The sequence below is a fragment of the Mauremys reevesii genome, unplaced genomic scaffold, assembly GCF_016161935.1.
Source record: "Mauremys reevesii isolate NIE-2019 unplaced genomic scaffold, ASM1616193v1 Contig65, whole genome shotgun sequence".
Taxonomy (NCBI): domain Eukaryota; kingdom Metazoa; phylum Chordata; order Testudines; family Geoemydidae; genus Mauremys; species Mauremys reevesii.
Genome location: NW_024100879.1, coordinates 163129 through 189943, shown reverse-complemented (window position 1 = coordinate 189943; position 26815 = coordinate 163129). Strand labels below are relative to the sequence as shown.

The following is a 26815-nucleotide window of genomic DNA, read 5'->3' as shown; positions in this document are numbered from 1 at the left end:
AGTTAACTCAAACTGAATTTACATAATTTAAATCAGACTCCTAATCTTAATTTTTCCTTAATAAATAAATCCATAAGAAAACTCTGTTGGGGAAACTGCTACAGTTTACTTGAGAGTGCACTTCTCCTATATAGGTCATAAGGATCCTATCTGGCTGAATACTGGCTGCTCTTTCTTTTTGATCTGCCGAGTGACTGATGCTTTTCAGATATCAGTTATGGGTACAGGAAGGTTTCATTGCATTTTATCTCTTGGCCCCTGCTACTGTTCTCCCTTCTTGTTGCATTGATAGTGAGTGAGTGTGTCTCGCCTTTTTTTTTTTTTTTAAATCATATTTGCTAGGGACAGTCATGTCCTCTTCTCTCCTGATGTCATTGTAGATGCAGGCAGTGCAAAATGTACTCAAGTCATATAGTATCTCAAATGCAAAGCTGCATTTCACTGATCTGAGGTTTGAAGAACAATGTGGAACTAGCTATTTTATGGGATGTCTAGATTTCATTCCTGTAATAACAGAACTGGTGATAGGAAAGCAGGAAGGTTTTTTTTTTGTTTTGTGTGTGTGTGTGTGTGTGTACACACAGCTTAAATTGGTTAAAAACCCTAACTTTCAGTACTCAGTGTTTCAAAAATGTTAGACTGCCAACCTGTGTCGTAGAGATGTCTTTTGTTTACCCCCACCCCCCGAATAAAGCTACTTTAGGGGAAATTACTGCTTTGTCCAACCCCGAAGAGCTATGAGATCTTTGCTCACCAATTCTCATTCTTGTATTTGTCATGCCTTTTTGGTGACTTTAGTATTATAATCTATTATAAATAAAGTGCATTTCATTGATTTTTAAAATGAAATTAGTAACTTGAAAAAATATCACAGGTTTAAAAAAAATACCGGCCAATTATAAACTACTGTATTGTCATTTACTTTCTAGAATCTAAAGTATATCTAAGTATAATCTGTGCAAACACTTCTGTTGCCTGGATCATTCTTGTGTTTTTATTTTAAGTACAAAATATGCATACCAAATTTAAAAGTATGTAATTAGTAATTTGATATGTCGGGTGGTGTCTTTTTTTTTTAATGTGTTCGCTCCCCCTGATGATAGAACCTGGCTCTGCCACTGAGAGGGAGAAGCAGCCTGATGCTGGGTCCCAGGCTTGTACAGAGTTTCCTGCATGCCACTTCCTTCCTTCAGGACATGCTGGGAACTGCACCTGCATGGAGCAGTCCAGCGCCCCCTCTCCCTGGCAGTGTCATGTATTTGCAAGTTGGAGAGCCAGGCTCTGGTTGCTCCCGCATCTGCTACTGACAGTGCTGCAGAGCTGCTGGCTAATTCTGCTGGGAGGGGGTGTGTGTGTGAGGGGGAGGAAATAAATTTCTGCATTGTGTTGTGGCTCAAAATTCCTCCTGGAGTAAATGTTGGAAAATTTCCCCTATATACAAGCCTGGGTCTGTGCACAGCAGTGTCTATGGACGAGTCTATTGTCATTGTTGGGGAATGTGGGCTCAAGACTTGGCATTTTTCTCAGTCCTCTGAGTCCATCCCTGATGTGCTGAAATGGCTGTTACCCCTCCCAGAGTCTGATCCTGGGCTTCAGCTCCATGCCCTACTGTGAATGCCCCAGCTCAGCCCTTTGCTGCATGGCTGTCCTGCTTTCCTGTCAGCTACACATCATGCCAGTGGAGGGGATGGGGGTCTCTGAAACTGATGTCAGGTTGTGGGAACTGGAAAAGGTTCAGAAAAGAGAAGCAAAAATGATCAAGGGTCTGGAATGGCTTCCATACAAGGAGAGACTAAAAAGATGACTAAGGGGGTTATGATAGAGGCCTATAAAATCATGACTGTTGTAGAAAAAGTGAATAGAGAAGCATTATTTCCCGTTTCACGCAATACAAAAACCAGGGGGTCACCTGATAAAACTAATAGGCAGCAGGTTTCATACAAACGGAAGGAGGTACTTTTTCACACAGTGCACAACTAACCTGTGGAACTCATTGACTTGGGGTGTTGTGGTGACCAAAAGTGTAACTGGGTTTAAGCAAGAATTGGATACGTTCATGGAGGATAGATCCATCAATAGCTATTAGCCAAGATGTTACTCCCTTGCTTTAGGTGACTCTAAACCTGTGACTGCTAGAAGCTGGGCGTGGAAGAGAGGGGTGGATCACTCCATAATTGCTCTGTTCTGTTTATTCCCCTTGAAGGTCTGGTAGGGGCCACCAATGGAGACAGGATACTGGGCGAGATGGAACGTGATCTGACCTAATATGGCAGCTCTTATGTTCTTATGAACTCTGCCACATATGACTCTTCACAAGGTTTTGTTCTTTTAAAAACTGATTCAGTTGCCCAGTGTCCTAATAGCCCGATCCCCAAAGCATGGAGTTCAGGGTAACTATTATTAAACCGCCTCATTGTATTCCATGCCATTTGGATCTTATGGAGGGAGTTTCATGTACTCGCCCCGTACTTACTTGAAAATCTTTTACCCCTTAGACAGCAACAAGCACTAACTGGAAGGAAGTGTGACCCATTGAGCGTTTGTTTTGGTCCCCTTGTCAAACTGTAGCTGTGACGTCCTGGCCATAAAGCTGTCCTGTTCTGGGGATGCCTGAGGCTTCAAAGGAATTCTCTTGCAATATCTTGCTCTCTTTCAAGTGGCCATTAGTTTAAACATATGGGGGGATTATGGTCTTTTACTTCTGAGTATCTGACAGTTTCTGTGATGTGGGCATCTGTTCCCAGTGTGAGCCCCACCAGCTACAGAGACTGTCTCCTTGATCTTGGCCAAGTTACTTAAGCTCTCCGTGCCTCAGTTTCACCATCTATAGAATGGAAGGACAGTAATACTCACCCTGCAAGCTAAGTATTACTAACTATCTGAGAAGATCAACATGTAACTTATGAAGCATCAGATGAAAGGTGATGGAGAAGCTCAAAATAGCATTATTAGGGTTTACGCTTTGAGTAGGAATTTGCCAGTTTTAAAAAAAGCAGGCCTGCACTTTGCAGGAGATCCCCATTGAAGTACACCCGTTACTTGATACCAGCTGTAAATTGCCAGGCAAAAGCATGAATGAACTGAGGATGCAGTATCGTGGGCACAGTTATTTGCAGTGCAAAATACACTCCACATAAATGGGGGCTTGGTGTGAAGCTTATTTCTGTAGTTTTCGCACCCTTTATTTTTATCACTGTATTTTGAGCTAGCAGGTCAGGATTCATGTAACTGTAACTCTGAAGTGTTGAGTGATGAATACGTTTCAAAAGCATAATGTCTAACAGTCTGGTTGTAATACTCTGATTTAAGAAAAATCTGAAAATCATAATACACTATGCTATGGGGGAGGGGAGCTGAGAGAGATGTGATTAATTCCTAAGAAATGTGGTTTCCCCAGCTGTTAGGCCTGCAAATTCATGGTGATATTATTTATATTGTTACAACCAGGATCTCATGGTGCTAAGGGCTGTACAAACAGAACAAAAAGACAGTCCCTTCCCCAAAGAGCTTAGAATCCAAGTAAGAATCTGAAAGTCACGCTGGCTTGTGCATTGCCAAGAATTAGAAATTCTGCACCTGGAACTCAGTTTGACTAATCTGGCTGTACACAAGCCAGCTCTCACTCTCAGCTGTGCTGGCTTTGCAGTGCTAACAGAAGTAGTTTGGTCAGTAAAGTAAGCAGAAAGATAACAAACAAATGCACCTAAGTAGCAGGTCAGAGTAAAGGGAACTGTCTAATATCCTCGATTTTTCAAGCCAGTACTATACTTTAAAAATGCCCCATTAAGTGGATGTACTTAGAGCAGCAGTGAAGTTTGCGTTTTGCCTTCAAAACACTCCTCTTTTGGACTCCTTTTTAACCAAACCTGTTGGGTATAACCAGATGCTTAATCACCTCCCACATTTAAAAAGCCAGCCAGCCAGCCCAGGATATTGTACCAATTTCACAATAAAACCTGTTTGGTGCATGTGTCTAGGGAGTAGAGAATGCATTGTTGGCAGTCCTCTGCTTTTTTTTTTTTTTTAATGCAGAGGTGCATGGATGGGAAATTGGTACTTGGGCCACCATTCCTGCACTAGTTAGGTGCAGTTCTGAAAATGGGGTTCCCACAACTTGGTACCAGATTTTCAAGATTACCGAGGAGTTTTTGTTTTGTTTCCCATGTTTTGAAAATGCTGTTCCTAAAAGCTGTCCCTGGCTGTAATTTTGTTTGTATTTCAATAAAACCTGTTTTGGGTTGCTCAGACTGCCTTGTCCTCTTACACCACTTTAGCAGGCCATTTTATTTCCTTTTCCTTTGTATTCCCACACAAAAATGAAGAGAGAGAGAACCTCTTTATAGCATCTCTCTCTCTCTCTCTAATCCTGTAAGCAGCCCCGTCTGCTCTGAAGAATTCCATCATCTCAGAATGGTAGATTACATTACCTCCAGCACCGAGTGGTGAATTCTAGATTGTAGTGAGATTGGTGTGACTGAGCTGTGTGTGCCTTTAACAAGGCTGTGCATTGGAGAATAAAATCTGATTTAAGGAGGTAATTGATCCAGACTAGCAACAGGAAAATGAGCCCCCAGTAGTGGCAACCTAGAACAACACAAATAGGTTTTAGGCTATAGGTAACATTTCCAATGCTTAAATTACTTAAGAGCCTTTGGCCTTGTCGTGTGGGAAAAGATTTTTTGGTTTAAGTGAAAGTCTGAATTTTAACCATTTGAGCTGCATGGGTCTGAGGCTCATGGACATTGAGTTCAGTATCCAAAAGGCCTTTGTTGGTTTGGTTTATATCAATTGAGAAGGGATTTAAGCTAAACCACCCCCACTAAGCCACTCTTCTACTGGAAGAAGAGTGCCCCTGCAGGCGGGTTACACCGCTGGCATCACTAGTCCTAAACAGCTGCATTGACCTGAGTTCCAGTCATGCCCATCGCTCATTTCTCAGTTTCCAAAGCATACAGTATTAGGAAATACAAAATTAAGATTTAAACGTAAATTCCATTGTCTGGTAAAATAGCAAGACTCCTAATTTATTGTCACAAAACCACCCCCGCCTTCACCCAAACCAAATTACCAGTTCTAATTAACCTAATTTTGAGTCTGAAGTGCAATAGCTACACTATCTTCATCAGTGTGTATAACTTATGGTAAAGCATAACATTGACACTGACCTTACGTGTAAACAAAATACCAATCACAATGACTAACCTATCTCCAGCCTTGGAAGTCTGTAAAACATGGTATCAGTCAGCTTCATGGCATTCCCCTGATAGTCAAGACCTAAATCCCATTTTCAAAGGTGAATGAGAAACTTGAGTTTAATGTAAACAGATTGTGGTGGTCCAAAATACTGTTCCTTGAACACTTCTCTTTTGGAAGCTATTGCTAAAATCTTTCACGAATGAAAGAAAAATTCTGCATAATTTTGAAGCCTGTGATGCAAAATTTAAAACAGAAGGACATCATCAGCTAGGGGAAACTGTCAGAGCTCTACACTGGAGCGATGGCAGTCTGTACCGGCAACCAGCTCTGGCCCAGAGCTAACGAAGAAGGTGACTTAAATCTGGTTGTGCAAAGGCTTATCTAAACGTGCTTTTCTGTAGGCACGTGTGGTCCCATTGAATGGGACTCTGCACATAGCGTTAAATACATGTTTGCAGGACCCAGGGTTATGAGTCAGCCGTGCATGTCACACGAGTTTGGCTTTCAGAAGCAGAGAACTTTTACGTTGGGATGGGTTTGTTCTGTTGGTGGTTAGTGCTGTGCACTTCAAACTTGAGCTGAAGCGAGAGCTCACAGTTTGAATGGGCTCTGGAATGATTCTGGTTTGGGAAGGTTCTTTAAGAAAGCATTCAGTTCCCTGGTGCTGCAGTGCATTAGCTCTGCTGCCTTTGCTTTGATCATGTTTTTTAGCTGTCAGTCTAAAATAGTCTCAAAATTGTGTTTTGGGTACTGCAAAGGGAAACAAGCACTTCAAGCACCTGCTAGAATTAATCCAGGTAAAAATGTCTGATTTGGGGAGAGGGGAAAATAAACGTTTAAATAACCCCTCCCAGGTCCCTGCAGTCCTGGGGTTCTCACAATGCAAGTGACTCCTTGTTTATCTTTATTGCCTGTGACTAAATTTTTGAAAGCACAGACGGTTCCAAGGCCTGCAGCTGTGCTTGTCAGACAGGAGTGTGAAATCCCCTTTCTTTATGTGCGGAGCACTTAGAGCAGCCTGGAAGCTGAGCATCCTTCCCACCAGGCTGGAGAAGCATCTCAAATGCTGTTGACCCCTTTATGGCACCTTAAGAAGCGGCATATTTCTGTCAATACCTTCAGCAAATTGTGTGTTGTCTATTTCATGTTGGCCATGAAATACAGACCGCCTGATGGAAACCTTATTTCAGAATGTCAACGCTGGGCGCTTTGCAGGGCAGGCAGCGTTCACAGCCCTCACATTCGCTCCTCACACGCGGCAGGCTCCCCGCGGGGCCGAGAGTTGCTTTTCTTTCTTTCCGAGGCGCTTTGTGTCTGGAAGGCTGCAATTGAGGCTTTGGCTGTGCAATCTCCTTCTGGGCTTTGCTTCCAGACTTGTTTAAATTGGGTTCTTTGCAGACTTGCTTTTCTCAGCCTCTGTGTTTGTGTTTCAGCCTGAGAGGATAAAAGCATTTAGCCACTCCGGTTCCATGGTGGAGTGAATAATCCCCACACAGCCCTGCAGGTGCAGGGAGGCTGGCAGGTATACTTCTTTAATTGCAAAAATAAAGCATCAACCCAACTTAATTTGGCATTTATCCATAATCAGTGAGCGCTAGGGCAGGCCTGTTCCTGAGATAAGCTGCAGCTGATGGCCGGAGGCCAAGCCAGAGGCCTTGTCCTGTTACTGCAGATACAAGGAGCCAGCAGGGTGTGTGTGGGTGGGGGGACAGAGTTGAGCCCTGGGGTGGATGTTGGCCCATGAGCTGAGCCGAGGTTGGATTCTAAGGTGGGGTGGCTGGCTGGGGTCACTAGTTTGGGGCATGGAGGGATGAGCTTTAAAGTGCCTGGTTTGTTTCTGGGTCCCTGGGGGACTCCCCATTGGCTTTGGCTTGGGAGGGCGACAAGGTGGCAATTACCTCTCAAGATGCTGCCCTGGTAGGCCTGGCCCTGTGGCATCATGGGAGGGGACGGGAGTGACCTCTGCAGGGAGGGTTTGAGCCCACCCCTTACACCAGCGAGCCCTCCCCAGCCATGGCAGAGCGCAGCCCACCCTGTGGGCACAAGGGGGAGCTGGGATCTGTGTGCCCCTGCGCAGCAGCCTCCCTCAGGGCAAAGCACCCCCGGCTCCTGAGGAAATGGCCTGGCTCCTCGGCCTCAGGCCCTGCGCAGCCTGTCCCACCCCACCCCTTTAACACCAGCCCTGCGCTAGCGCTTTAACGTGGCTTGTGTGGTCGCTCTAAAAAACCCACCTCCCCGAGGGGCGTCGCTCCCAGCGCTGATGCACTGTCTACACTGGCATGTTCCAGTGCTGAAACTTGCAGTGCTCGGGGGGGTGTAGACAAGCCCGCACCCTCTTCTGCCAAGCAGCAGGGCCCTGCGCCGGCTGAGCCTTTCTGGAGATCAGGAGGATGGCGGCGTAGTTCATGTAGCGGCTGCTTCTTCCCTTGATCCGGGAGCACCAGCTGGCAGGCCTTGTGCCTGTAACCCACAACAGGGGTGGGGGACGGACGGACAGAAGAGCTGTCCCTTCTGCTCCTGGTGTCTGGCCCAATGGAGATGTCAGGAAAATGGGGGAGGAGGTGGGGGCAGGGAAGGATAGGATAGGGCACAGAGGGGGCAGGTGGGGGCAGGGAAGGACGGGACAGGGCACGGAGGGGAGAGGCGAAGCTGGGGACCGAGGCAGGGAAGGATGGGATGGGGTGCAGAGGGGGGAGGCAGGGACGAGGGTAGGGAAGGACAGGATGGGGCGCAGGGGGAGGAGGCAGTGATGGGCAGAGAAGGACGGGATGGGACACAGAGGGGGAAGGCAGGGATGGGGGCAGGGAAAGATGGAATGGGGCGCAGAAGAGAGGTGGGGATGGGGGCAGGGAAGGATGGGATGGGGCTGGGGGGGAAGGTGGGGGCTGGGGCAGGGCAGGGAAGGATGGAATGGGGCCAGAGGGGTGAATGGGGGCAGTGAAGGACAGGATGGGACAGGGCCAGAAGAGCGAGGGGGGAATGGGGAAGGATAGGACAGGATGGGGCTAGAGGAGGAAGGCGGGGAGGGTAGCAGGGCAGGACAGGATGGGGCACAGGGAGGAGATGGGGGTGGGGAAGGCTGGGACGGGGCCAGAGGGGTAGGTGGGAAGGGGGGCAGGGCGGAGGGCCGGGACACAGAGCGAGGAGGCAGGAACGGGGGCAGTGAAGGATGGGATGGGATGGGATGGGGCCAGAGGAGGCGAGGAGGGAACAGGGGTGGTGAAGGATGGGGTGGGACCAGAGGGGTGAATGGGGGCAGGGTAGAACGGGATGTGACCAGAGGAGGAAACAGGGCAGGGAAGGACCGGATGGCAGGGCCGCCCAAAGGGGAGGGCAAGTGGGGCAATTTGCCCCAGGCCCCGCAGGGGCCCCCATGAGTTTTTTGGGGCCCTTGGAGAGGGTCCTTCACTCGCTCCGGGGGCCCGGAGCTTCCTCCGCATCGGGTCTTTGGTGGGGGGGTCCTTCCGCCCTGGGGCCGAAGGACCCCCACCGCCGAATTACTGCCGAAGCGGGGCCCCCTGCTACTTAAGACCCCAGGCACCCTGAATCCTCTGGGCGGCGCTGCGTGATGGGAACAGATGGCGGCAAGGGGCTAACGGGGGTGGTGAAGGATGGGCAGGAAGCGGGGGGGAAATGGGGCAGGGAAGGACTGGGCCAGAGGGAGCATGAATTTCTATGCAGCCCTGCACACTGCTTATGGGGGAGGGATTCCGGCTCCTGAGGGAGCTCAGGATGGCACCAGAACACACAGGAGGAGACAGGCCACACCAAGTGGCCCCTCTGCCATGGGGCACAGGGTGGCTTCCTGCAGGGCCAGCTCTGGGCCTGTTCGACTCGTCGGCCCCTGTGCAGACACAAGAGCCTCAGCTGACCAGCTCCAAGGACGTGCGCCTCAGTTTCCTTCTGAGCGATGTGAGGGCTCATGATCCCAACACCCTCCCAGGGCCCTGCGGGCAGGGAGCCTGCAGTGAAAGCAGCGAAGGGAGCCCAGAAGGGCTGGGGTCTGCCTGCTGCTCTGCTGCAGCTAGTGCAGGGCTCTTAGCTGAGGGGTCATGACCTCCCTGCCCTTCCCATATTGCTCAAGGGGAGGGGCCTGGCTGGCCGGGAGGAGGAAGGGTTCAAGGCTCTGTCCTGTCTCCGAGGGCTGCTGCTCTGATGGCACAAGAACCTGTGGTTCGTTGCCTGTTTGGAGATGAACCATGGAAACAGAAGGCAAGTGGGGTCAATCAATGTGATGAACCAGGGCAAACAGACGCGGGAGGCTGAGTCAGTGCAAGCAAAGCACGGCCGGCTGGGGCGACTCAAGAACTGGGCTGAAGTCGGACTTAACAAACAAGCGATGGGGCCAGAAAGTAATGGGCCAAAATCGGTGGTGTGAGTATTAGGGTTAAGTGGTGGACAAAATACTGAGCAGAGGAACTGTGCCCCCCGTGGCCTCCCTTGTGGGGTTCTTAAAAAGAGAAGGCAAAAAAAAAAAATCCCAGTCCAGCTCTCACCTGGATCCCAGCATCCCAGCTCATCTTGTCCAGCTCGCGTCGTCTCATCCTGCTCACCCCCAGGGCAGAGGGAGCCGACCAGACCAGAGGACTTCCTTCCCGGCCAGCAGACCTTGCTCTTGTTCAAGGAACTTTGTTTTTCAGTTGTGAGACTCCTGAAAACCATCCTGGCACCCAGTCCCCAGCCCAGCAGTGGGGACAGCCGATGGGCAGCGCTGCAGGGACGTGTAAGAACCTTGCATCCCCTTTGGGTTACTGTCTGCCCCACTATTTCTTCCCGCCGGTCCTCTCTCTCGCTCCCTCGGCTTTTCCGCAACTCCTGAACTGAGCTGCACTGCGCGCATCACCACAGCGAGACGAGACCACCCAGTCCTGTCTGAGGAGAACAGACCCAGCCAGATGGTGTCCCTGACAGGATGTGAGCCTGAGACCAGACCAGGTGTTGTGGCCGACCTGCCAGCCTAAAGCAGCCTGCCGTCCTGTGGTCCAAGAACAGCAACAAACGCTGTATTTCCCCCACATGTCTGTCCTTTCTCTCCCCCACCGTGGGTCTGTCTGGCTTAAAACCGGGAACAACGAATACCCAGCACACGGCAGGGCTAAAGGTGAAATGCCCCCTTTCCTTTTCCTCAAAGAAAGGATGGTCATCAAAATAAGAGACTCAAAAACATTTTGCCTCCAAAAAAGGCTGCAATAAGTTTTAATTCCGGTTGTTTTGCTGAATCTGTTTCAATATAAACACTTGTTTTGATTTTGTTCTTGTGTTTAATCAAAAAACTTTCAGCTTGAGAATAAATACTTAAGCCAGGGCCTCTGTAAAACAACCCAGGCTGCGGGGGCAGCAGATGGCGCTGGAGAGCTGGGAGAGGGAATCCCTGTGTCAAGTCTCCCTTGCCGCCTTCGCTGCTGGGAGGGTGGATGGTCTAGTGCAGGTCCGCACAACATGCGGCCGCGTGGGCTCACTGTGCGGCCCGCGGGGGTGAGCAGGCAAGCGGCGGGGCAGGGGGGCTGAGGAGGCGGGGGGGCAGTGGCGGGGGGGGGTAGGTCACCAGCCTGTGCCCCCCCCAGCCCCGACACCCCCAGATCTGCGAGCGCAGCAGGTGGCTCATCCCGAGGGGCCCCTGTTCCCCCCTCCCCCTCCCTAAACGGGGGTTTTGGCCCCGCACAGGGTCTCGCAGCGGCTCCCACCCCCGATTTTTCTTCTCCAGCCTCTCTCCTGCCGCTACCTACAGCAGCTTTACCTCCCCCCCGGCCGGAAATGTCTGCCCCCGCTCAGACCCTGGCAGCCCCGCTGCGATTTGCCCCTTGAGCCTCTTAAACCACCCCAAAGAGGAGGCAGCAAATCGCCAGTAGAAGTGAGGGCAGCGAGAGGGCAGCGGCGACAGCGCAGGTTACTGGGCATGCTCAGTTCGGGTGCGCATGCTCAGTGCAGCCCAAGTAGCGACCCTGGAGCGGTGAGTGTTTCTGGCGTTACAGCCCCTGCCTCCATTGTGAGCCGGGAGCCCGGGCTGAGCCGCTGCTGCTCCCCAGCGGGGTGGGTGCGGGGAGAGCCCTTCCCTAGCGCCGCTCTGCGCCCAGCCGGGGGGACTCTCTGCGGGGGCAGCCCCGGGCTCTGCCGCCACCAGCCCCTGAGCCGGAGCCTGCAGGTGGGGCGAGACCCGGGGGAAGGGCCGGGGCCGGGCGGGAAAGTGACTCTGCACCACCGGCCCCTCCTCGCCCCAGCTCTGCTCCCGGGGGGGGCGGGGGGCTGCGAGTCCCAGAGCTGCTGCCCTCCCTGACCCCCCCCCCGGCTCTGCCCCCCCGAGCGCCTGCAGGAGCCGAGCCAGCTCCGGGGAGCGAACGCCCCGGGCCGGGCCAGGGACCGAGTCTCCCAGCCGAGGGGAGGGGGAGGAGCAGAGGGAGACGGGGGGTGGGGGGAGACTGGCAGGGGCAGCAGGAGCAATAGGTGGGGAAGGAGGCTCCTTGCTCTGCCCAGCCCCATTCCCTGCAGCACCCCGGGGCACATTGACTTTCCTGGGACAAGGTGAGGGGCAGGGAGAGGAAAAGCAGCTCGCGCTGCTGGGGGGATGCGCTGCCCTGGGGACAGTGTCAGGGGGATCCTGCAAAGCAACTTCTTGGATTCTGCTTTTTCATCACAGCTGGAGCGCACAGTGACACAGACAGTGCCCCTGCACAATTTCAGTCTAGAGGGACCATTTCAGTTGCCCATAAAATTCTCAAATTTCGTACACGGACCTCGGGTCCAATACCGTTTGGCAGTTACTGGATGTAGTGTAGCTGTAGCCGTGCCAGTCCTAGGATGTTAGAGAGACGAGGTGGGTGAGGCAGTATCTTTCATTGGACCAAACAACAATACCAAAATATACAGAAGTTGGTCCAGTAAAAGCAGGGCCGGCTTTAGAGCGATTCCCCTATTCCCAGGAATCAGGCTCTTTGCCTACGAGGGCCCCACAGCATCCAGAAGAGGGGCCCCGCACCCTCCGCTGAAGTGCCACCAGAAACAGCAGTACCCGATTGAGCTGCCTCGAATTGCCGACGCAATCTTCGGCAGCAGCTCATTCGCTGCCGCTGTCTTCAGCGGCAGCTCTTTTGAATCGGGCCCTGCACGTCCTAAAGCCAGCCCTGAGTAAAAGATATTACCTCAGCTACCTAGTCTATCTAAAAGCTTTAGGGTAGGCAGTCTCTGTCCTGGATGAATTTATTAATGAATGTTCGATGGGAATCCATGTCTCCCATTTTCAAGAAGGGGCCGGGCAACTGAGAAAATTACAATTTTACCATTTAAAAAAATGTCAATTTTATGCCAATTCTGCTGTCGTAGGAATTTGGACTAGAAATTTTACATTTGACAGAGAAGGAGCACACAGTGACCCTGACAGACCAGGTCTACACTAGAAAATTAGTTTGGTTTAAAAATCCACACCACTGAGCCCAGGTCTACACGGGGGGGGCGGGGGTTGACCTAAGATACGCAACTTCAGCTACGCGAATAGTGTTGCTGAAGTCAGCATATCTTAGGACGACTTACCTGGCCATGAGGACGGTGGTGAGTCGACCGCTGCCGCTCCCCCGTCGACTCCGCTTCCGCTTCTCATGCGCTGGAGTTGACGGGGAGCGCAATCGGGGATCAATTTTATTGCGTCTACGCTTGATGCAATAAATCGACACCCCCACTCCGATAGATCAATCATCACCCGCCAATCCAGCGAGTAGTGAAGACCTGCCCTCAGTGACATGGCTAAAATGACCTAAGTCCCCATGTAGACAGCATGAAGTAAAAGGAAGAATTTTTCAGTTGACCTAGCTACCACCAGTTGGGCAGGTGGGTTACCTATGCCGATGAGAGAATCCCTCCTGTTGACACAGGTAGTGTCTGCACTGAAGTGCTACATCAGTGCTAATGCAGCTGTGCCACTACAGATATTTAAGGTAGACCAAGCCCTCTGTGTTGGCTGCATAATTTCAGTGTAAAGGACCTTTTCAGTTGCTTTTAACATGCTCACAGTTATTAGATGGACCTCAGGTCTGATCCAGTCTGGCAAATCCTATGTTCATCTTTAGGGTTGAAAGTCTCCATCCAGGGGTGAGTACTTTAGAAAGTTGGAGGAAAACCATGTAGTTTATTTCTGAGAAAGAGCCAGTGGGGAAAGTACAACTTAGATAATGTTTTCACCCCTCAGCCACGAGGCCGAGAAGCGATATAAAAATATACATTTCTGAGCAATTCTAATGCCTTGGGCGACAAGTTTGACAGAGAGAGAATTCCTAGTTCAAACAGTCTCCTCTCTGCAGTCTGGTTTATATCTGTGTCCAAGTATACATATCCACACAGGCTGACTTTTTTCAATTCAGTAAAATTGGTTTAATGACTTGAGATCCAATCTTGCAAGTTTTTTACACACATGTATGTCTTTGAGCATTTGAGTGGTCCTGTTGTCTTCATTTAATGTCTATTATTGTGAGGGTTTAAAACTGTCTCCATGGATTTAGTCCTGGTGGGAGGGGTCGGGTCTATGCTGTAATTAAGTCACCATGGACAAGAATTTTACGCACTGGAGCTTAAAGTTGATTTTCTCAGTCCATATTCAGACAGCTAAATACGAGGCCTGATGATCAGCCATGCTGGCCACTCAACCCCAAATTTGGAGGCTCAGCATTTTTGAAATTCAGGCCACTTAGTGAGAGACCTCACTATGGATATAGGAGCATAGCTTTAGGTTTCTCTTTTTGAAAATCTTGGCTCAAGCATCACCTCAGAATGGCAGAGTCTAGAACATTTGTCTTCAGGGGAAGGGACAAGAACGAACTGGGATGTGAAATTGTCTAGAGCCCCTGAAACTGCCCCAATTACCCTTCTCACCCTGCCAGACTTCAGAATAATGCCTATGTTTCACTCCAGATCATCCCATCCCCTTGAGAGACGGGGAAGGGAAATGGCTGCAGCGGAGCTGGTGACCTTCAAGGAGGTGGCTGTGTATTTCACTGAGGAGGAATGGGCTCTGCTGGACCCAGGTCAGAGATCCCTCTACAGGGACGTCATGTGGGAGAATTAGGAGACTGTGACCTCACTGGGTAAGGAATCCTGTCCCCTTGGGTACTAGACACGGGTGGTCTCTGAAGCATCTGGGTCTGATTCTGTGCAGGGTTCTTCATTGGTCCCCCAGATTTCAGAGGGATCAATCCCTGAAACCCCACAATACATGTGTGAGAGTCTCTCTCTCCTCTGCACTCCTTACATGGAATAGGAGTTTCACAGGTATAATGATGGTGCTGTTCTCCTCATAATCAAGGCAGTCAATTGGGACAAGCTCGCTTTCTCCCACTGTTCCGAGGGCAGGGTCCACCTCTGGGGCATCTGCCATTTCAGGGTTTATCTGCACATGCCTGGTATAAAAGAAAAGGTAGCCCAATGGTTATGGCTTTGGCCTGACATTCAGGAGACCTGGTTTCTATGTCTTTAAGTATCAGGGGGTAGCTGTTGTTAGTTTGTAGCCACAAAAACAACAAAGAGTTCAGTGGCAACATTGGGGTAGCTTCACAAAGGAACAAAGGTATGGTGGTGCTGAGCATTGCTGTGCTTAGAAAATCTCTGTGAGTTACAAAGCATGAGTTAGGGGCCCAAGCAAACTTTATCACTTTGATTTTATGTTTTCTCCCATGTCACTGATAAAAATGTTAAATAGCATAGGAACAAGAACTGATTCCTGCAGGGCCCCACTGGAAACAGAGCCACTCAATGATGATTCCCCATTTACAGTTACATTTTGAGATCCATCAGTTAGCCAGTTTTTAATCCATTTAATATGTGCCATGTTAATTTTCTATCATTCCTGGGTCAAAATGTTGTCTGGCACCAAGACAAACACCTTACAGAAGTCTAAGTTTATTATGGCAACACTATTACCTTTATCAACCAAACTTGTAATCTTACAAAAAAAGATATCAAGTTATTTTGACAGGATCTATTTTCCGAAAACCCCTATTCAGGGGTGAGCTGCAGATGGTTCGCAACGGTTCGCGCGAACCGTTTGCTAAAATTAGACGCCGGACAGAGAACCGGATGCTAAAGAGCCAGGCAGGCAGGGGTGAGCTGGAGCCGGTTCGCACTGGTTCCCGGGATCCCGGTTGTTAAATTTAGCAGCCATTTTAGAACCGGTTGTTCCAGGACAACCAGTTCTATAAGGGCTGCTAAATTTAACAAAAGCTCCGGCTGAAGCTCACCTCCCGCTCCTCTCCTGCTCCGCCCCCTTCTCCTCCCCCTCCCCTGCTTCCCGCGAATCAGATGTTCGCGGGAAGCCTGAACAGGAGGGAGGGAGGCAGGCAGGCAGGTAAGCAAGCGGGGCGGGCGGGGCTCGGCTCCTGCCCTGGGGTCCGCGGGGGGCGCGGGCGGGGCTCGGCTCCTGCCCCGGGGTCCGCGGCTGGGTGGGGGGCGCGGGCGGGGCTCGGCTCCTGCCCCAGGGTCCGCGGCTGGGTGGGGCGCGGGCGGGGCTCGGCTGGGTGGGGCGCGGGCGGGCTCGGCTCCTGCCCGGGGTCCGCGGTCCGGGTCCGGCCGGGGCGGCGCAGCAGGGCTCCTGTCCTCGGCGCGGCTGCTGCCCCAGTGTCCGGGTCCCAGCCCCAGCCCAGCTGGGACCCCATCTCCAGGCAGCAAGGTAAGGGGAGCAGGGAGGGCGTGATGGATAGAGGGCAGGGGAGTTGGGGGGGGTGGATTAGTGTTGGAGCAGTCAGAGGGCAGGGAACAGGGGAATTGAATGGGGGTAAGGGTCGGGGGGGAGTCAGAAAGGAGCAGGGGTTGGATGGGGCGGTGGGGGGCAATTAGGGGTAGGGATTCCAGGGACAGTCAAGGGACAGAGAGAAGGGGTGGTTGGATGGGGTAGGGGTCCCCGGGGTGCCATCAGGAATGAGAGAAGGGGTTGGATGGGGTGGCAAGTGGCAGTCAGGGGACAGGGAAGGGGGGTGGATAGGGCATGGGGGGGGCTGTCAAGGAACATGGGGGGGGTTGGATGGGACAGGAGTGGGGGGGGGAGGAGGGAACCAGTTGTTAAAAATTTGGAGGGAGGAGGGAACCGGTTGTTAAAAATTTGGCAGCTCATCACTGCCCCTATTGATTTGCATTAATCATAGAATCATAGAACTTAAGATCAGAAGGGACCATTATGATCATCTAGTCTGACCTCCCGCAAGATGCAGGCCACAAAAGCTGACCCACCCACTCCTGAAATAATTCTCTCCCTTGACTCAGCTGTTGAAGTCCCCAAATCCTGATTTAAAGACTTCAAGTAGCAGATAATCCTCCAGCAAGCGACCCCTGCCCCATGCTGCGGAGGAAGGCGAAAAACCTCCAGGGCCACTGCCAATCTACCCTGGAGGAAAACTCCTTCCACCCCAAATATGGCGATCAGCTGAACCCGAGCATGCGGGCAAGACTCTCCAGCCAGACACTCAGGAAAAGACTTTCAATATCCCAACATTGACCCTCGGTACTAATTACCAGTGGTCGACGTTATTGACCTATTGACTAAATCACGTTCTCCTATCAAACCATTCCTCCATAAACTTATCAAGCTTAATCTTAAAGCCACAGAGGTCCTTCGCCCCCACTGTTTCCCTCGGTAGGCTGTTCCAGAATTTCACTCCCCTGATGGTTAGATTAATTACATTAATAAAGAATTAAAGGAGGATAATCAAGTTTCATATCAGCTTCTCCATTATCTTGCTCAGGACTGATGTCAGGCTGACAGACCTATACTTCCCAGGTTATCCTGTTTACTGTTCTAAACACTGACACAAAAGTAGCTTTCTTCCAGTCTTCTGGAAATTCCCCAGGGCTCCAAGACTTATTGAAAATTAACATTAACCGTTCAGTGAGCTCCATAGCCAACTCTTATAAAATCCTTGGATGCTGACTTAAAAATGTTTAACTTTAGTCGCTTCTGTTTATGTTCTCCAGAAATACTAATGGAATGGAAAAAGTGTTGTTGTCACCAAATGATGAGACTATATAATCTGTTTTTCCCGCAAAACAGAACAGAAATATTTATTGAACACTTCTGCATTTACTGCATTATTATTGATAATTCTTCCATTTCCATCTAATAATGGACCAATACCATTCTCAGGGTTCTTTTTGTTCCTAATATATTTCAAAAACTCCTTCTTAATGTCCTTAATTCTGCTGGCTGGAGACTTCTGTTTGTGTTCCTTGTCTTCCCTTATCAGTTTCCTTCAATTGCTATCTTCTGATTTATATTCATTATTATCAGATTCCTCTTTCTTCCATTTGTTATGTATTATTATTATTATTATTATTAATTTTTTTAATAACTAGACACAGATTGAAATTCAGAAAATTTAGCATGCTAGGTGGCTCCTCAACTAAACTAGGCCATGGGAGATACTCAGCCAAGGAGGTGCTAAGCCCTGCCCCCGCTCCAAGATAGGTGCTGAAGTCTGGGCTGCAGGAAGGCACCTCTTTCTGCTTGGAATTCTCAACTGCCAAGTGTCTTTTCAGCTTAGTTGCTGTGCTGTTTTAGGAAGAAGCTGTGGGGAAGAGCTGCTTTTTCATAATGTTTAGTTCAGTGGGGAAGGTACTAAGCTAGGTTAGGAAGGACCCTGCTTCAAGTGCCCTCTTCTGCTAAGGGGGAGCAGGGAAAATTTGAACTGGCTTCTGTTACTTTTCAGGTGAGTGCTTTACCTCTGTGCTACGGGACATTCCGATGGGAATCTCCCTCAGTCTGTCCCGCTAAGCTCTTCCAATATGGATAACTAATGTAACAATGATGGGTCCAGAGACAGCAAGAGTGAACACCCACATGAGAGGGACTCTGTAGCCTCGTGGTTAGCACACTTTCCTGGGAGACCCAGACTCCAGAGTCTCTGCTTCAATGGCTTTTTATAAGTTGTTTATCCACAGTGGAACAGCTTCAACAGGAGATCCTGAGGAACAGCACATCAGAAACACTCATAGTCTAGTGCAGGCCTGCACAACATGCGGCCGGGGGGCCACATGCAGCCCGCATGGGCTCACTGTGTGGCCCGTGGGGGGTGAGTCGGTGGGCTCATTGTGCGGTCTGCGGGGGGTGAGTAGGCAAGCGGCGGGTGAAGGAGGGGGGCTGAAGAGGCGGGTGGGCAGTGGCAGGGGATGAGGAGGCAAGCCGGGGAGGGTGGGGGGCTGAGGAGGTGAGTGGGTGGGCGGGCAGTGGCGGGGACTGAGTAGGCGAGCCAGAGGGGTGGGGGGCTGAGGAGGCGAGCGAGGGTCAGTGGCTGACCTGTTCTACTGATCTGGTCTGGCTCCCATCCCCTCTCCAAGGGGTGCAGCTGCCTGGAGGTGCTGCCTTCCTCAGTCCCACCTCGTTCATTCCACAGGGCCATTGATTACAAAGCTGTGGGGGAGGGGGAAGATCTTAGTCTACTTCTAGCAAAAAGAAATTTTTCTTTTACCTTAATTATACTACCTTAGGGGCCCGCTATAACATATTACCAAGGTTCAATACCGCTGTTTCAGTGGGGCAGCGCTGGGGAAGAAGGGTTTGTTTCCGTGGGGCGGGTGGTGCTGGGGGAGGGGGAATATTTCATAGGGGCTGGGCAGTGCTGGGGGTGGGTTCGGTAGGGCCGAATGGGTTCGGCCCTCAGCTGTTTTCTCTGGAGTAATATGGCCCTCACCGCTTTACGAGTTGTGCAGGCCTGGTCTATGTAATTTCAGTGCCATAGGGAGATTCTTGTCAGGGGACGCTAGCTTCATTTAAAATTAGCCACTGGGGGAGGGATCACATGAGAAGAGCAAGAGCCTTCCCAAGCCTAGCAAGGGAGACTCCCTCCCTTGCATTCCCTGAGGCTTCAGAGGGGTTAATTCAGTGGTTCTCAAACTTTTAGACTGGTGACCCCTTTCACACAGCAAGCCTCTGAGTGTGACCCTCCCCCCTATACATCAAAAACACTTTTTTGTATATTTAACACTATTATAAATGCTGGAGGCAAAGCAGGGTTTGAGGTGGAGGCTGACAGCTCACGACCCCCAGTAATAACCTCATGACTCCCTGAGGGGTCCCAACCTCCAGTTTGAGAACCCCTGGGGTAATTTAATTTTAGCACCCTGTGTCTATTCACATGCATGTGCTATTTTGAGCATTTCAGTTTTCACAACATAGGCTCATCCCAGATTCTGGAACAAGCTCAAATGCTCAGTTCGTGGAGTATGTACATAAGCTTTACTAAAGACAAACCCACAGTAACCGTCTACAGTTTGTGAGGGTCCCCATGGAGCCAGTCTCTAGGAAACAGATAACTGCATGGAGGTTAAGTCCATTAATGGCTATTAGCCAGGCTGGGTAAGGAATGGTGTCCCTAGCCTCTGTTTGTCAGAGGGTGGAGATGGATGGCAGGAGAGAGATGATTTGATCATTACCTTTAGGTTCACTCCCTCTGGGGCACTTGGCATTGGCCATTGTCGGTAGACAGGATACTGGGCAGGATGGCCTTTGGTTTGACCCAGTATGGCTGTTCTTATGTTCTAAGCTAAATGAACCCAAAGTTATGGAGACAGATATGAGTCAAGGAAGCCAGCAGAGTATCAGAAACCTGGAAAAATCTCTGCCTGGATGGGCTCAGGTGTTTGGTCACAAGCTGAGGTGGTTCAAAAGTTTTGGATTTTTTTTTAAGCAGAATTTTTTTATTGTTTCTTTAAACAATCAAACACAGCAAGCAGCAAATATTTGGCCACACACTTCTGAAACCCCAAACCATGTTCAGGTTTTGGCAGACTAATTTCAGCTTTTCAATAAAAAAAACCCACAACAAATGTTGAAGGAAAACAGACATTGTCCGTGATTTTTTTCTGCTTTTTAAAACCCCTAGTTTTCGATCCAGAAAAAGTTTTGATGGAAAATATTTGTCCAACCCTTTTAGTGAGCTTTATGCCTTTTAGCACTAGCTGATGCTGAGAACCAGTGATACCTTGTAAAGAAGTTTTCTCAAAACTGGGTTTGTGCTGAGATGCGGAAGGTTTATTTTTCCCAGGGCCGCCCGTGGGTGCGGAGCAAGTGGGGCAATTTGTGCCGGGCCCCGCAGGGACCCCCACGAGAATATAGTATTGTACAGTATTGCACTGTTTTTTATGGAAGGGGCCCCCGAAATTGCTTTGCCCCAGGCCCCTGAATCCTCTGGGCGGCCCTGGGTGGGAGAGGGCTGTGCTGAAGGTCCTGATTAAAACCCTACTGATGATGCAAGTGGGGGATCCAAGGGGCTCATGACCCCCTGCCCTTCCCTGATTGCAAAGTGAGAGGAGGGAGTTCTGGGTAGATAAAAGGGGGCTTGAGGAGGTGCTGATTCTGCATCCTCACCTGGTTGCTAAGGGGCCTGATCCTGTATTGCTTAGGACCCCCAGCACTCTTAACCTCCCCCTCCCCGCCCTTTGCAGATGGAAGCTCCCTTTGTACCAAAGTGCAAAGACCCTGGCGACACGAGTAACTTTGACAACTATGAGGAGGAGGAGATCCGGGTCTCAACCACTGAGGAGTACGCCATGGAGTTTTCTGAGTTCTAGGACCAGCGGCCCCCCCAAGAAGGGTGCATGCGGAGCGGGGGGGGGGAGTTGGATTTTGGTTTCATAGATAAATTAAATCTATATAGCCCTGTGGCTAGGTCTCCCCCCCCAAAAACCCCCGTTCCACAAAGAAGCTTGAGAGTCCCATCTAGAGGGTGTGGTTATCATCCACCCCCCCCAGGGAAACACGTCTGTGCCCTCCAACAAAACTTGTTTCACTGGAAAACAAAAGAACCCCCCACCCCCACTTCCTACTTAACAGTGTGCTTTGTTGTTAACATGTTTGAAACAATTACCAATAAAGTTTAAAAAAAAATCAGACTGGCATGTGGCTGTTCAGCTCTAGGGGACAGTTGTCGTTGCTGTGATGAGCCGGGAGCTGTTCCTCTCCCTGGAGGCCCAAGGAGTTCAGGGATGTGGCCTGGGGGTGGGGGATGTCGGCGACTGCCATAAACGGTGCCTGAACTCGCCTGGAGTTGAAAGCCCAAGGGGACGAGTGTCGGCGCTGAAATGGGGCGGTGGCGTGTAGTCGATGGATAAACGGGCATCCCAAGCAGCAGCGGAGAGGTTATTTTATTGCTGGGTCGGAGTGGGGGGGGCGACAGCTGCTGGAATGCCATGGCCAGGTCTGGTGCTTCATAGGCCATAAGCAACACTGTAAACATCAGCTGGAGATCTTAGGCGCTCAGATGCGGGGGCAGAAATGGCACTAAGTGACTCTCATTTCTAGGATCATCGGAGCCTTTCATTAAGGATTGAGCAGGGTGTGAGGGGGAAGCTTCTTTCCTAGTGAAGTGTGTTCTGGGCACATATGGGGGACGTGGGGAGGCCTTGGGGCCCTCGAGGGGAGCTGGTCTGCAGTCCTTGCAGGGTTTGATGCACGTTGGAAGAGGCTGGGGCGTGGGGAGGTCTGCGCTGTCTGCATTGTCCCTGTTCTGGGGTTAAATGGGGACCTTCCGCAGCTCTCGATGGGGTGCCTGTATGTAATGGAAAACCCGCCGGGCTCGCTGCTCAGTTGTGCACTGGTGAGAGTGCTCTGGCTCAGACCCGCTGAGGGGTGTCTCTGTGACAGCGTTCATTTGGCCGAGCTCGAGTGCGAGCGGCCCCGCTGCAGTTGAACACGCGAGCTTCTGCATCCCTGCTCGTGTGCGTTGCTAGGACTCCTACCTCCCGTGGCTCTTAGAGCTGCAGTAAAGTGAGCCGCTGGATGGATTTTTCCCAGTGACTTGCGGGAGAGCTTGTTCATCCTCTCTGGCCACCTGGAGGAGAGGAGAAGGGCAGGGCAGGCCGCCAGAGGATTCTGGGGCCTGGGGTCTTCGGCGGGGGTCCCTGGGGCGGGCGGCGGGGTCCTTCCGCCTTGGGGCACTGGCGGTGGGTCCCGGAAGGACACCCCTGCACCACCGAAAGACCCGGCTGCACTCACCGCCGGCTGTGTGTCCTATGCCCTACACTGCCCCAGCCCAGGGGCGGCTCTAGACCCAGCGCCAAGCAGGCGTGGGCGGCCCTTTCGGGGCATGTGGCTCGGTGGACCTGCCGCAGGCATGCCTGCGGAGGTCCACCGGAGCCCGGACGAGCCACAGGCATGACTGCGGGGTCCCCTTCCCGCGGCCGTGAGCTCCCACCGGCATGCCTGCGGCAGGTCAACTGGAGCCGCGGGACCACGGCACCCGCCGCAGTCATGGCTGCGGCAGGTCCGCTCCTCCCGGGCTCCGGTGGACCTGCCGCAGGCATGCCGGTGGGAGCTCAATCGGAGCCGCGGGAAGAAGGGACCCGCTGCGAGACCGGGGAAGGGCGGCGCAGCGCACCGCGCTGCTTGGGGCAGCCTGATTTCTAGAGCCGCCCCTGCCCCAGCCAGGGGGATTCTCCAATGATTCTGGTTGAAATGGGAATAACAATAATATCTGTGGTGCACTTTGCCCCTGGGATACAGGAACACGCCATGGTGTGTGGTGTGTAGGACCACATCCCCTGTAGACGTGATACTGACCACTTAGCTCAATCCCCAGAGCGGTGCCCCCTAGTGGTGGATCAGTCCAATCAGCCTTATGTTCTGCCTTTGCTCTCCCGTGGGGCTGGGGGAAGCCAAGCCTTGGGGCCCAGCCCCCCCTCACTCACAGTAGAGTCCTTGTTTTAAATCTCCTCCTCCCCCCCCGCCATCTCTTCCCTGATCTAACTTTAGAAACGGAAGCAGATAGAGCGGAGATGATCAGATTAAACAGGAATCTCCCCCACTCCCTGGCGTGGGGACCATGACAATGCTACCCATGGGGTTGGGTGGGGGAACTGGGCAGCCCTAAGTCTGTGCAAAGGGTCCCGTGCAAAGCTGTCATAAACAGATAGTTAAGGGTTAAGGTCTCTTTTACCTGTAAAGGGTTAACAAGCTCAGTAACCTGACGAACACCTGACCAGAGGACCAATCAAGGGACAAGATAATTTCAAATCTCTGTGGAGGGAAGTCTTTGTCTGTGTTCTTTGTTGGTTCTTTTGTTCTCTCTTTGAATCTAAGAGAGGCCAGACATATCTCCAAGTTCTCCTGAAGTATTTCCTACTATCCAGTATAGTGAGTATTAGAAAGGCGGATTAGTCTTATAATTAATTTCTGCATTTGCAATTGTGTGTTTGCTGGAAAAATATCTTTATTGCTGTTTGCTGTTACTTTGATTATTCTGAGAAAGGAGGGGGGAAAAGTCTCTCCAGGTTTATAAGCTAGACCCTGTATATTTTCCATCCTGGTGTTACAGAGATAGTGTACTTTCTTTCTTTCTTTTAATAAAATCCTTTTCTTTTTTAGAACCTGATTGATTTCTTCCCTTGTTTGGATTTTCAGGGGAAGGGGAGGGGGGAAAAGTGAATCCCTCTTTGTTTTGATTCAAGGAGTTTGGATCAAGGTATCTCTCCCAACGACTAGGGGAGGGGGAAGAAGGTGGGGGAATGGTTTATTTCCCTTTGTGTTAAGATCCAAGGAGTTTGGATCTGTGTTCCCAGGGAAAGTTTGGGGGAACAGGGAGTGTGCTAGACACTGGAACTTCTAGCTGGTGGCAGCTTTACCAGATCTAAACTAGGATTTAAGTTTAGAGGAGTCCATGCAGGTCCCCATCTTGTGAACGCTAAAGTTCAAAGTGGGGAATAAACCTATGACAAAAGCGCACTCAGAGGGTACTGAGCGCTGCAGCCCCCTCCATGCGCTTCCATCTCTGCTGTGTCCTCTTAACAAGCACCCCACCCACCCTGGAAACAGGCACAGAGAGGGGAAATGATTTGCCCAGTGTCACACAGCAAGACAGTGGCAGAGCCAGGGATACAACTCAGGAGTCCTGACTCCCAGCCTCCACTCCCCAACCACTAGACACAACTCCCCTCCCAGAGCCGGGGATGGAACCCAGGAGTCCTGACTCCTCCCCACCCTCTATCCAATACACACTACCAGAACCTGAGCCACCATCTAGGGGAAGGGGACGTGTCTCTGTGGTGACCTGTCCTATGTCTATCCCTTGCCCCACCCGCATTGGGGCCTCAGGGCTCCCCGTTTCGCTTTTCTGAGCACAGAGTCATCCCCCACTACCCTGAAAAAAACAGAATGGGGGGAGGGCTAGCTCAGTGGTTTGAGCACTGGCCTGCTAAACCCAGGGTTGTGAGTTCAATCCTTGAGGGGGCCATTTAGGGATTTGGGGATTGGTCCTGCTTTGAGCAGGGGGTTGGATTAGATGATCTCCTGAGGTCCCTTCCAACCCTAATAATCTATGATTCTATCTATGATTTCCACCTCCTCCCTCCCTGACATTTCCCTAGGCAGCTGGCAGTGAGTGTGACTAAGGCTGGGCTGCCTACACAGAGCTGCGCTACTGACTCACCAGACCTGGTGGCTCTCATTAATGTCACCCAAGAACCTCGGAGCCTCAGGGATAGAGCTGGATTGAAGTTTCCCTGGGGTGTAAATCCAGAGGAACTCCACTAAGCCCAGCTCCTGCTCTCCCCTGAGCCAGCTGTAACTGACATTGGGCTGAAGCCTGTCATCGCTCGTCCCTCTCCCATGTCACCCCTGCATTCAGCTCCCTCTGCTCAACGCCCCAATCGAAGCTGGGGAGGGACCAGATTAACCGTTGGGTCCCATGTGCCCCTCCCAGTGCCCTCTTTGAAGTCTCCTGGCCTGGCGCCCTGCCCCCATTCTGATGCCCTGCCCAGAGCTCCTGCTCCGGCAGGCCTGGGCGAGCACCTCACGGGTGTCAGCTGGAAAGGGGAGATGGAGGAGGAAAGGAACAATGCAGGGGATGGTAGCATCTGGGTATCTCAATCCCCACAGGGGAGCCCCCCAAAGATGCCCCCTCTGGCTCCCCACCAGCTTCGCCCCTGCTCAGCTGCACCCCGAAGGGTTAACAGCTCGACAACAGGACCCACCCGCACAGGGAACCCAGTGCCCCCAGATCACCCTTGAGCAGAGCGTGGGCAACCCAGGCACAAGAGCTTAATGATAATAACTGACCCTTGTCTGAACAGCACGGAGTCAGAGATACCTGCCAGGGACTCAAGGTAACAGGTTGGAGGCTATTGAGGGTGTTGAATGAGATCAGGGCCCCCTTGTGCCAGGTTCTGCACTGACCTGGACTGAGATCAGTGGGGACCAACCAGGAACGATGGCCAATGGGAGCTGTGGGGGCGGTGCCTGCAGGCAGAGGCAGCGCGCAGAGCCGCCTGGCCATGCCTCTGCCTAGGTGCCAAGGGACATGTCACCACTTCCAGGGAGCCCCCTTAGGTAAGCCCGGAGCCTGCATCCCTCACCCCCTCCCACGCCCCAATCCCCTGCCCCAGCCTGTGAAAATGAGCAAATGAGTGAGGGTGGAGGAGAGCAAGGGACAAAGGGAGGGGGGAATGGAGTGGGCGGGGAGGTGAGGCCTCAGAGAAGGGGCAGGGCAGGGGGTGGGGCAAAGGTATTCGGTTTTCTGCAATTTGTAAGTTGTCAACCCTAGGTGCTGCCCAGACGCTGACCAAGATCGGGGCCCGCTATGGTGCCAGTCGTGGATCACGAGAGAATCTTCCTCACTGCATCTGCCTCTTCCTTACAGAGGTGCTGTGGTGGGGGGAGCCCAGGGCTGGGCTAGCAGGGGGCTGCGGGTCGGGATGGAGGGGCACTGGCAGAGCTGGGGAGAGGGGGAGCCCAGGGCTGGGTTAGCAGGAGGCTGCGGGTCGGGATTGAGGGGCACCGGCAGAGCTGGGGAGAGGGGGAGCCCAGGGCTGGGCTAGCAGGAGGCTGCGGGTCAGGATTGAGGGGCACCGGCAGAGCTGGGGAGAGGGGGAGCCCAGGGCTGGGCTAGCAGGAGGCTGCGGGTCGGGATTGAGGGGCACCGGCAGAGCTGGGGAGAGGGGGAGCCCAGGGCTGGGGCTGCGGGTCGGGCTGAGGGGATCTGCACAGCTGGGGGGCCCCCTGGCAATATTCTTCCCGCTGCCCCTGTCAGACCCTAAAGCTGGATGGTAGAATCTGAGAAGCCAAGACCCCCATGGGACCACAGCCCCACCCCCAAAAGAGCCAGGCGTGTCCCTCCGCTCCCCCTCGCAGCCTGGAGCGCCCCCCTCTCCCTATCGCTGCGAGCACTGGGGGACACGTCTCCCCTCTGGGGGGCGCTGCAGGGTGGGGGCCCAGGCTGTTCCGCAGCCCCTAGTGGTGGCACTGGGCAATGCAGGCTGCAGACCCAGTGGGAACCCAGGGTCTATCTGTGTCCTGGGTGCAGCTGGAGATCGGGTGCCCCCTGGAGATCCCAGACTCCCTGCTCCCCCCGCCCGCTGTGGAGCCCCCGTCCTACCTTGTGTGGCTGAGGTGACGAGGATGGCGGTGACGCAGAGACTCCAGAGGGCGTGGGCGAGGCGGGCCATGGTGCCGGCCGGGCGATTGGCACGCTCGCTCCCTGGCACGGCTCTCAGTGGCCCGAGCCCGGGGCCTCTCCCGGCATCACACAGGAGGGACGATCCGGCAGTCAGCAAGCCTGGGGAGGGAGGGGAGAAGCCATGAAACAAGCTGGGGGCTGCGGGTTCACCCCACCCCATGCGCGGCAAGAGCCCCTCCTCTATCTCCCAGCCCAGTAGCACCACCATT

General features: G+C 52.3%; 1 protein-coding gene across 1 annotated transcript in view; it reads left to right on the top strand.

Annotated features, from left to right (window-relative positions):
• LOC120394559 (gametocyte-specific factor 1-like) overlaps positions 1–20857 on the top strand; it is a 39368-nt gene extending 18511 nt beyond the window's left edge. The window contains exon 8 of the mRNA XM_039518781.1: positions 20605–20857. Coding sequence (XP_039374715.1) covers positions 20605–20654 — 50 coding nt within the window. The 3' untranslated portion in view covers positions 20655–20857. The remainder of the gene's footprint in view (positions 1–20604) is intronic.
• Positions 20858–26815: the final 5958 nt, after the last annotated feature.